At 43.7% G+C, this 10,850-nt stretch overlaps 1 protein-coding gene across 1 annotated transcript in view; it reads right to left on the bottom strand.

The window, feature by feature from the left end:
• Positions 1 to 407: 407 nt before the first annotated feature.
• The window catches only part of LOC139452077 (chloride channel protein C-like), a 30,090-nt gene continuing 19,647 nt past the window's right edge, over positions 408 to 10,850 (bottom strand). The window contains exons 12-18 of the mRNA XM_071233393.1: positions 9,926 to 10,097; positions 7,405 to 7,582; positions 5,684 to 5,850; positions 5,143 to 5,319; positions 4,202 to 4,298; positions 3,370 to 3,465; positions 408 to 1,771 (exon numbers count right to left, since the gene is read on the bottom strand). Of these exons, the coding sequence (XP_071089494.1) occupies positions 1,517 to 1,771; positions 3,370 to 3,465; positions 4,202 to 4,298; positions 5,143 to 5,319; positions 5,684 to 5,850; positions 7,405 to 7,582; positions 9,926 to 10,097 (1,142 nt within the window). The 3' untranslated portion in view covers positions 408 to 1,516. The remainder of the gene's footprint in view (positions 1,772 to 3,369; positions 3,466 to 4,201; positions 4,299 to 5,142; positions 5,320 to 5,683; positions 5,851 to 7,404; positions 7,583 to 9,925; positions 10,098 to 10,850) is intronic.

Below are 10,850 nucleotides of genomic sequence, written 5' to 3'. Positions count from 1 at the left end.
GCCTGTAGTATATTGTTTGTTGAGTTGTCCTGTCTTAATGTCCTGCTCTAATCGGGCGAGGTTATCTAAGGTTGAGCGGCCAGGAGTGAAACCGCTTTGGTCTGGGTTTATGATGTTATTTGGAGTTAGGTAATGTTGTAGTCTGTTTTTAGCCATAGATTCCATTACTTTACATAAGTTTTTTAAGCCTATGTTAAAGTATGGGAGTGACGTTCATCTTAGCGCTAAGATCGCTTTTTGCAAGTGGGCCCTGGTAGGAGAGGTAGCGGGACTTACATGTAGGACAAGGTACACTGAACTACTCGTCACCCTTCTAAGACAAGAAAATTAACAGGGCTATCGTAAGAATAAAAACCATTCGATGTCAAGCCAAAATTTATTTATTGAACTTAAGACCTTCAGCCTATATACAGTGTCACAGAGTAAGACAACTGGATTGACTTCGATAAAGCAGGTGCGTGTTGTTATACTTCGGTATTATGTCGTGAACATACAAACATTTACCTCGGTTTCTCTGTTCGTATGTTTTTTTAATTATAGTTTTGTGAATCCAACATCCAAGCTCCTCACAGCGATAGCCCGTTCTCGGAGCTCTCTATCCCATCTCGATGATACCGTGAGGGTAAGGTGTTAGGCCCTGGGAAGGAGCTTGTACAGCATCGGACAAAGGGAGGTAACTCTTATTAATTTCACCCTGTAATGCCGATGTTGGCGTCCCGGACACCGAGTGTAAATAAAGATCAATGAATGCGCCATTGATCAGAAGGTTTGCAGTTCGTTATAGATATAAACGTATTATATACAGATGCAATGTAACTGGAAATGACTGTCATTTTATTTTTTTCGGAAAATATTTGTAATTTCGCTACAAATTACTGAAGTATATCAAGTCACTTATTGCAACCAAACTGTTCTTAATCTCAATTAATAAATTTACTTTTTACTTTTTTTAATACTTACTTTTAACATGGAAATAAAACATCCCCTAAAACGCCTGTCCACGTGGTAGTGTGCAGTGTTGTAAAAACGTTGAATCATGATGTAATAAAAGTGCTATACATTCTTTTTAAAATATTAAAAAGTACCATTCAAAATCGGGCCCGATGTTTTGTGGGTTCCTCAAAATAATTAACAATTCACTATCTTAAAACCTGCTACAGTCGGCCCGAACACTGCTAAAATAACACCCCGTTAATCCGGACAGTGTTATTCCAATGAAATCGTCTGAATCAAAATACGGATACGTTGTGTTTACATATACAGTGAAACCTCGCTAATCTGGACACCGTTAATCTGGAAACAACCCGGACTATTCCTGCGGGAAGCGCTTGCACGCATACAAGGTGACATAACCCAGTACCCATGACTAGGCAATCCGAAAACTTGTTAAGCCGGATGATTTCAACGCTACTGTATGGATCAACGAGGTTTCATTGCGCACATGCATCATTGCCTGGAGATGGTGTTTTCCCATACCCAGAGGAGAAATATCAGTTAAAATAAAGTAATACAAATATCAAGAGGGTACAGACGATTCACTACAAAGTGTTTCTCGCCTGTGCTGCGTTTCAATCTCATTCTCCATCACTGAGTTCAATTTCTCCTCAATACTGAAACCCATCAAGTCCTTGCGTGTGATGAAGCCAACCACCCTGTTCTCGTCGTCTGTCACCACCAGGTGGCGCATGCCGAGTGTGCGCAGTACGATGTATGTACGGTGAAGGGAGAACTTCTCCGGCACTGTGAAGGCTGACTGGTTGATGTACGGACTCTGTCAGCAGAAAAAGGTTTTTACTTTCGCGAACACCCGGTGTCACAACTGATATTCAGGGCTCCATTTACTTATCTTTCACCACTATTTTGCCTATTTTCGCCCAATGGAATGTTTCGGCAGATAATCGAGACTGGTTATTCTCTGGCCTTGTCGTTCAATATTTACATAATTGTCTGGAATTAGTGGTTTAGCATTCGTAAAACTTATAAAGACAAATGATCAGGGAAAGGTGTTGGGTTTCAGGAAGTGTGAGTGAGTGAGTTGGGTTTAACGCCACTCAACAGTATTCCAGTTATATCGCGGCGTGTCAGCTTAATGTGGGAGGAAAGCCCGAAATGATGCAGGTCTCAGACGTTTACCACTTCGGTGAAATCCACGAGCCCGGTATGGTGCTGACAAACCTAGAAACATAATCGGGGCGAACCTGGATTCGAACCCACAATCATAGGTTTCTGGCGTGCCCAAGGGACGCAACTCTGCAAAGCGAATCGCGGCGCCTTAGACGACTGGGCCACCCGTGTCCCCCTTTCAAGCAGTAATATACAACACGCATGACAAACATAGATATAGTTTTATGATCAATGGTTTTGTAATCTAGATGTTGCAGGGCCACGCTCATTAATTTTGTGGATATTTGACAATCAGTTGGCAAATGAGTCGGTTGAAACAGAAATACTAATAAACTAGGCCCATAAGGGACATGGAGTCTGTTTTTCAATATTTTGATATTTCACTTACTATTATCGTATCCTTTTGCAAATAAACACGATTTGTCATACAAATATGTGATAAATCATGTATACAAACAACCGAAAACATGGAAAATGTACTTTCAAGTAGTTACTGAATCGCTGAAATGTGAAGCGAAAATGTCAAAAAACTGAAATGAAAATACAGAAAAGTATTTCCACCGCGGTCGAAATACTTTTCTGTATTTTCATTTTAGTTTTTGACATTTTCGGTTTTGTTTTTGACATTTTCATTTTAGTTTTTGACCTTTCTGTTTTTGACATTTTCATTTTCATTTTAGACATCTTCGCTTCACTTTTCAGCGACTCAATATCTACTTTAGACATGACTTATCACATATTTGTATGACAAATCGTGTTAATTTGCAAAAGGTTACAATAACAGTAAGTGAAATATAAAAATATTGAAAAACAGACTCCATGTCCCTTATGGGCCACCGTACACAAAAACTTTACATCCCAGTTATTTCTCTTTATGTTTGATTTTCAATTGAAAACTTTTTAAGTTAGCGATATTATATACAACATGATCTATACTAGCGCTTTGTCAGCACTCTATATATAATTTTATTTAAAATTTCTAAAAATTAAAAAAAATGTTGGAATACTGTTTATGGGTATCTTAGACTAATTATCAATTATTTTAATTAACTTAACAAATACTTTGATTTTGTGTGATTATATTTTACAGTTTCCACTATATATGTTTCTAATCAGTCAACGATGAAGTGGTTGGGCATGTTGAAATAAATTTAAATTCTTTTTATTTCTGATTGTGTTTTTTGACTCGGGTTGGTCGATCTGTAAGTCGAAAGGTGCACTGTCGCCGAATGCAGTGGTCGTTACCAGGTTGATGTAGCGCTGCTTGTAGTCCTCTTCGTTTATGTACATCTGTAGGGTGTCGAAGGTCACTTCAGGGTTGGACAACTTCTCGAGCATCAGCTGGGAACACCAAGAGTGAGTAAGTATTGTTTTACGCCGCTTTTAGCAATATTCCAGCAACATCACAGCGGGGGACACCAGAAATGGGCTTCACACATTGTACCCATGTCGGGAATCGAGCCCGGGTCTTCGGCGTGACGAGCGAACGCTTTAACCACAAGGCTACCCGACCGCCCCTGGGAACACCAAGAATAGACACTGCATCTATACAGAATCTCACACGACTCGATAATAGTTTAAAGCTTTGATATATTTTATGTCAAAAGACACAAAGGTGAGATAGTGTCTGAGTGAGTGTGTGAGTGAGTGAGTGAGTGAGTGAGTGAGTATGGTTTTACGCCTTTTTAGCAATATTCCAGCAATATCACGTCCAGGGACACCAGCAATGGGCTTCACACATTGTACCCATGTCGGGAATCGAACCCGGGTCTTCGTCGTGACGAGCGAACGCTTTAACCACTAGGCTACCCGACCGCCCCGATTCTATTTATAATCCAAAATCATTCTTCCAACTTGTTTATTTGTAAACAGTTATAACCAGTGTTATGGGTGTACATAGTACAGATAGCAACTTCTGTAGCAGAGAGATTCGTGTTGTATTTTTATTTGGCAGTCGAACCAAGTCCGTCGGCATGACGAGCTAACTCTCTAACCACTAGGCTACCCCACCGCCTGCATTGACAATGGGTACTGTTTTCTCAAATACGAATACTGATCAGTAATGGCACGGTCTCACCTTTTCATAGTTTACAAGTTTGACCTCTTCGTGTGGCTCAGCTTCATCATTTCCCTGGAACATCTCGTCATGCATCAGCAGCACGATCAGCTCCAGCCTGCCAAACACATACAGTTTGTTTTGTTTGTTTGTTTGTTGTTTAACGCCGCACTCAATAATATACCATCTATATGACCGCGGTCTGTAAATAATCGAGGCCGCCGATGACGCTGATCACGACGGTGGGAATGAACATCAGGATGTTTATGTTAACACTCTTATCAATCTGTTAAAAAATATCCGCATATTCCACGTTCGTAGTGTTAAACATAGTGTTGAATTTTTAAAATGTCTACATATCTGATAGTGTCATCAACCAATAAGAATCACAATAATTTGGTAATTTGTTTAACGCCACACTCAGTGATATTCGAGCTATATGATGGCGGTCTGTAAATAATCCGAGTCTAGACAAGACTAGCCTGTGATTGACATTATGAGCATCGATCCACGCAAATGGGATAAGATGACATGCATCGACTAAGTCAGCGAGCCTGACCACCCGATCCCGTTAGTCGCCTCTCACGACAAGCATGGTTGGTGGAGACCTATTCTAACACGGATCTTCACGGGTCCAGTGCGTTTACGCCGCGTTGAGCAATATGCCATTTGTCGCAGCCTGTCACCTTAATCTGTGAGGAAAGCCCATGCAGATGTTTTCCGCTGACAAACCAAGGATCATAATGTGGTATTCAGACCCAGAAATCAGCGGATCCTGACAGATAAGGGATGCAACCCTGCACAACAAGTTGCGGATCCTTAGAACACTGATTCATCTGTGCCCCTCAAACACATAGTCAGGGTACCCCCCATATCGCATTCAAGATTCTAAGAAGTTAAACGGTCTTTCAAAGAAGATATTACTTAGCAGTGGGCCTACAACGATTTGAAAACACCTTGACCTTGTAATTAAGCCATAGAAGATCTCCTGTCCGTGCCTGCCCATCTTGACCACAGGGTATCCCCCGTGAGTGGTGGTGAGTAGCAGGTCTGCTATTACGGAAACCGACTCTACTTGATGCACTCTCACAACTGGCGTTGACATAATATCCTTGGCATAGAACAGGTCCAGCTGAAGTCTGGAAACATGACACAACCTAAAGTTAGTCACGAGGGGAATATCTCTTGATCTTTCTCTTTAGACCATAGTATGTTTGTTTGTTGCATAACGCCGCACTCAGCAATATTCGAGCTATATGACGGCGGTCTGTAAATAATCGAGTCCGGGCCAGACAGTCCGGTGATTGACATCATAAGCATCGATCTGTGCAATTGGGATACGATGACATGCATCAATCAAGTCAGTGAGCCTAACCGCCTGATCTGACTAGTTGCCTCTTACGACAAGCATATTGCCGCAGACCATCTGGGACGACACGCGGGTACACAGTTTGATGCATTTCGATGATGGCAATGGTGAGAAAACGACATAGAAATACTCGCAGTTTTCTATTGTTCATTATTTTTGGCTCTGTGTCAAGGAATGGGATGCACTTTAGCTCCAGCTGTGCGTGGAAGATGGGATGAGTGAAGTAGTCCCCCATCCACTTGGACACCATCACCGCCACCATCACCGGGAGTAGAACCTGCACATCGTTCGTCAGCTCCATCTGAAAACACAAACCCATCATAGAGGAAAACCGTACAACTGTACCCTGCTTTTTTTCAGGTGCACAATTGACTTGCCTTCGCATGTGTTTGTGACGGATGCCACCGGTGGGGCAGGATTCGCTCACTTTTTCGCGAACACGTGGTGCCATCACTGTTTGACAGTGGGTCATGAACACATGCTTATGATATAGTCGGAATCACACAATAGGCAGAGGTTTTGTATGATGATGGAAAAGGGTTTTGTCGCGCTTTTTTACAGTTGTATTTTAACGGTTATTGTGCTCCAATAGTACCAGTAAACTCCCGGGGTAAGAAAGTACAGTAAACTACGGTTATAACGAACTCAAAGGGACTACACATTTTAGTTCGTTATAACCGTAGTTCGTTATAAGCATATATACAGCAAACTACATAATAGTCGGGACCAAAAAAGTAAGTTCGTTATAACCGTCAGTTCGTTATAAGCGTGTTCGTTATAACCGTAGTTTATTGTATGCACTTGAAAATTAAATTTGACCAAACCACAACAAACATAAAAACGTTACTTGGCTGAAAACACTCGCCGCAACACTGCAAACCGAAGGTCCAAAACACAGCTATGATACCCGTATCAATTACAAATGTACCTCACCATCAAATAACATTTCATGTTTGTTTCATTTTTAGCCACCATCAAACAAGGAAGTATTTTCTGCATGGCAGTTTATTCTTTAACGATAACTTCACAGGTAACTGCTCATCAATGATAACTTTCTTTCAAAGGTAACCGTATTCTGGCGGTAGCTGTTTCTTTAAATCTATTTGCAGTTAGTGGGGTGAGGTGAGATGAAGTGAAGTGAGCTGAAATGGGGTTTAACGTCGCGTCCAAGATTATTGCACTTATATAGCGACGTGCATTTACGTGTGTGTGTGTGTTTGTGTGGCTGCTTGTACTAGTCCGGACTGATGCCGATTTATAGTGCTAGCTCACAGAGATACTATGCCGCAGTTTAACATGAATACCCCACTCAGACACAGTATACTGACTCCGAGCCGACCAGTCCTTGTTTTAGCCCCTTAATGCCGAGCGCCAGACAGGGTACCATCTTTTAACATCTTTTGATATGACGCGGTCGGGGATCGAACCCCGGACCTTCCGCTCTCCGGGCGGACGCTCTACCACTAGACCACGGAAGCGGTTTTGTAGTTAGTGGTCACAGCGGTAGCTGTAACTGTTTATTACTTTAGTGGTATCTTTCATAAGGTAACTATTCTTCATGCTAACGTTTCCTTAGCGACAGCATGATATTACTTATACATGTCCGTTTAATCCTGCACATGTGGTATATGACACCACGATTCATTACCATGTATGTTCATTTTGACCTGGAGCGGTGGGGAAGCCTAGTGGTTAAAGCGTTCGTTCGTGACTCCGAAGACCCGGGTTCGATTCCCCACATGGGTACAATGTGTGAAGCCCATTTGTGGTGTCTCCCGCTGTGATATTGCTGGAATATTGCTAAAAGCGGCGTAACACCATACTCACTTATTTTGACCTAACACTGGACACTCACCATGATGACAGTGACAGCCAGGGTAAGTCTGGACACGCCCCCAAAGAAGGAGGCCGCCCCGATGAGAGCGAAGGCCCCGGGGTCCATCCACGACCAGTAGCCGCTCGTCTCGGTGTGGACTCCAAACATGGACACCAGAATCATGCCGACAATGCGGCCATACAGGGAGCCGATTAACCTGCAAATACATCACGATTTAGCAGCATACCACGGGACAAGGAGATATAGGAGTACCAGCTACTTACAACATAGGGACCAGCTACTTACAACATAGGGACCAGCTACTTATAACATAGGGACCAGCTACTTACAACATAGGGACCAGCTACTTACAACATAGGGACCAGCTACTTACAACATGGGGACCAGCTACTTATAACATAGGGACCAGCTACTTACAACATAGGGACCAGCTACTTACAACATAGGGACCAGCTACTTACAACATAGGGACCAGCTACTTACAACATAGGGACCAGCTACTTATAACATAGGGACCAGCTACTTACAACATAGGGACCAGCTACTTACAACATAGGGACCAGCTACTTATAACATAGGGACCAGCTACTTATAACATAGGGGCCAGCTACTTACAACATAGGGACCAGCTACTTATAACATAGGGACCAGCTACTTACAACATAGGGGCCAGCTACTTATAACATAGGGACCAGCTACTTACAACATAGGGACCAGCTACTTATAACATAGGGACCAGCTACTTACAACATAGGGACCAGCTACTTACAACATAGGGACCAGCTACTTATAACATAGGGACCAGCTACTTACAACATAGGGACCAGCTACTTACAACATAGGGACCAGCTACTTATAACATAGGGACCAGCTACTTACAACATAGGGACCAGCTACTTACAACATAGGGACCAGCTACTTACAACATAGGGACCAGCTACTTATAACATAGGGACCAGCTACTTACAACATAGGGACCAGCTACTTATAACATAGGGGCCAGCTACTTACAACATAGGCACCAGCTACTTACAACATAGGGACCAGCTACTTACAACATGGGGACCAGCTACTTATAACATAGGGACCAGCTACTGTACTTATAACATAGGGGCCAGCTACTTACAACATAGGCACCAGCTACTTACAACATAGGGACCAGCTACTTACAACATGGGGACCAGCTACTTATAACATAGGGACCAGCTACTTATAACATAGGGACCAGCTACTTACAACATAGGGACCGGCTACTTACAACATAGGGACCAGCTACTTACAACATAGGGACCAGCTACTTATAACATAGGGACCAGCTACTTACAACATAGGGACCAGCTATTTACAGCAGAGGATCAACTATTTACTGCAGAGGACCAACTATTTACAAGGGGACCAGCTACTTGGAACACGGGAACCGTCTACTTACAAAATAGGGTCCAGCAAGCCACATAGCACGGTGACGGAGGACCAGCTTCTTACAACATGGGGACCAGCTACTAACATCATGAGGACCAGTTACTTACAACACGGGGACCAGTTACTTACAACATGGGGACAAGCTACTTACAAGAGAACCAGTTATTTGCAACATGGGGACAAGCTATTTACAACATAGGGACTAGTATGCCACAGGACCCGGAGGTGCCGGAGGACCAACTACTTACAACATGGGGACCAGCTACTTACAACATGAGGACCAGCTACTTTTAACATGGGGACCAGCATGCCACAGGACATGGAGGTGCCGGAGGACCAGCTACTTACAACATGGGGACCAGCTACTTACAACATGGTGACCAGCTACTTACAACATGGGGACCAGCATGCCACAGGACACGGAGGTGCTGGAGGACCAGCTACTTACAACATAGGGACCAGCTACTTACAACATGGTGACCAGCTACTTACAACATGGGGACCAGCTACTTACAACATGGGGACCAGCTACTTACAACATAGGGACCAGCTACTTACAACATAGGGACCAGCTACTTACAACATGGGGACCAGCTACTTACAACATGGGGACCAGCTACTTACAACATAGGGACCAGCTACTTACAACATAGGGACCAGCTACTTACAACATGGGGACCAGCTACTTACAACATGGGGACCAGCTACTTACAACATGGGGACCAGCTACTTACAACATGGGGACCAGCTACTTACAACAGGGGGACCAGCTACTTACAACATGGGGACCAGCTACTTACAACATAGGGACCAGCTACTTACAACATGGGGACCAGCTACTTACAACATAGGGACCAGCTACTTACAACATGGTGACCAGCTACTTACAACATGGGGACCAGCTACTTACAACATGGGGACCAGCTACTTACAACATGGGGACCAGCATGCCACAGGATACAGAGGTGCCGGAGGAACAGCTACTTACAACATAGGGACCAGCTACTTACAACATAGGGACCAGCTACTTACAACACGGGGACCAGCTACTTACAACATGGGGACCAGCTACTTACAACATGGGGACCAGCTACTTACAACATGGGGACCAGCTACTTACAACATGGGGACCAGCATGCCACAGGACACGGAGGTGCCGGAGGACCAGCACACGGCCAGGAAGAAGTAGGGGAAGGCTGTGAACAGCGTTGCGTAGCCGAACTGGACGTGGGTCCCGCGAGAAAACAGATGCTTCACGGCTGTCTCCAGAGTACCAAACAACAAGGAGGCCACTGAAAATATTACCCAGTGTGGTTTACGCCGCACAGTATACCAGCAATATCACGTACGGGCTACAACGAATGACCTTCACACATATTTCAGACATGTGGAAGAATTGAACACAGCTTTGGCCTGTCTTACTAAACATTTACAGGGGGACTAGGCAAATTACACGAAGTTTATGATTCATGTCAATCTGACTCTTACTACTCTTATTAGCCAGAGTTGAACACGAGGCTGTTTTATAAAGAGGAACATTTATCTGAAGAATAAAGTGAGTGAGTGAGTGAGTTGGGTTTAACGCCGCTTTTAACAGTATTCCAGTAATATCGCGGCGTGTCAGCTTAATGTGGGAGGAAAGCCCGAAGTGATGCAGGTTTTAGACGTTTACCACTTCGGTGAAATCCACGAGCACGGGTATGGTGCTGACAAACCAAGAAACATAATTGGGGCGAACCGGGATTCGAACCCACAATCATAGGTTTCTGGCGTGCCCAAGGGACGCAACTCTGCACAGCGAATCGCGGCGCCTTAGACGACTGAGCCACCCGTGCCCCCTGAAGAATAAAGAATCAGATGAATAAGGGCAGCGCGGAATTGTGACACGTACGGAAAAATAATAAATACATGTTCAACTTTTGATATATACACAACTTGTATTTTCGCCAACTGCGAACTTCCCACATCCCCACCATCTGTATTCTTTAAATGTAGACACTGGTAATATGTGCTGGAACGTGTGTTTTGAAAGTTACAATTTGATT

Source organism: Haliotis cracherodii, unplaced genomic scaffold (assembly GCF_022045235.1).
Source record: "Haliotis cracherodii isolate W230 unplaced genomic scaffold, xgHalCrac1.p SCAF_10, whole genome shotgun sequence".
Lineage (NCBI taxonomy): Eukaryota > Metazoa > Mollusca > Gastropoda > Lepetellida > Haliotidae > Haliotis > Haliotis cracherodii.
Note: the sequence above shows the minus strand (reverse complement) of the source record. Positions and strands in the feature narration are given on the sequence as shown.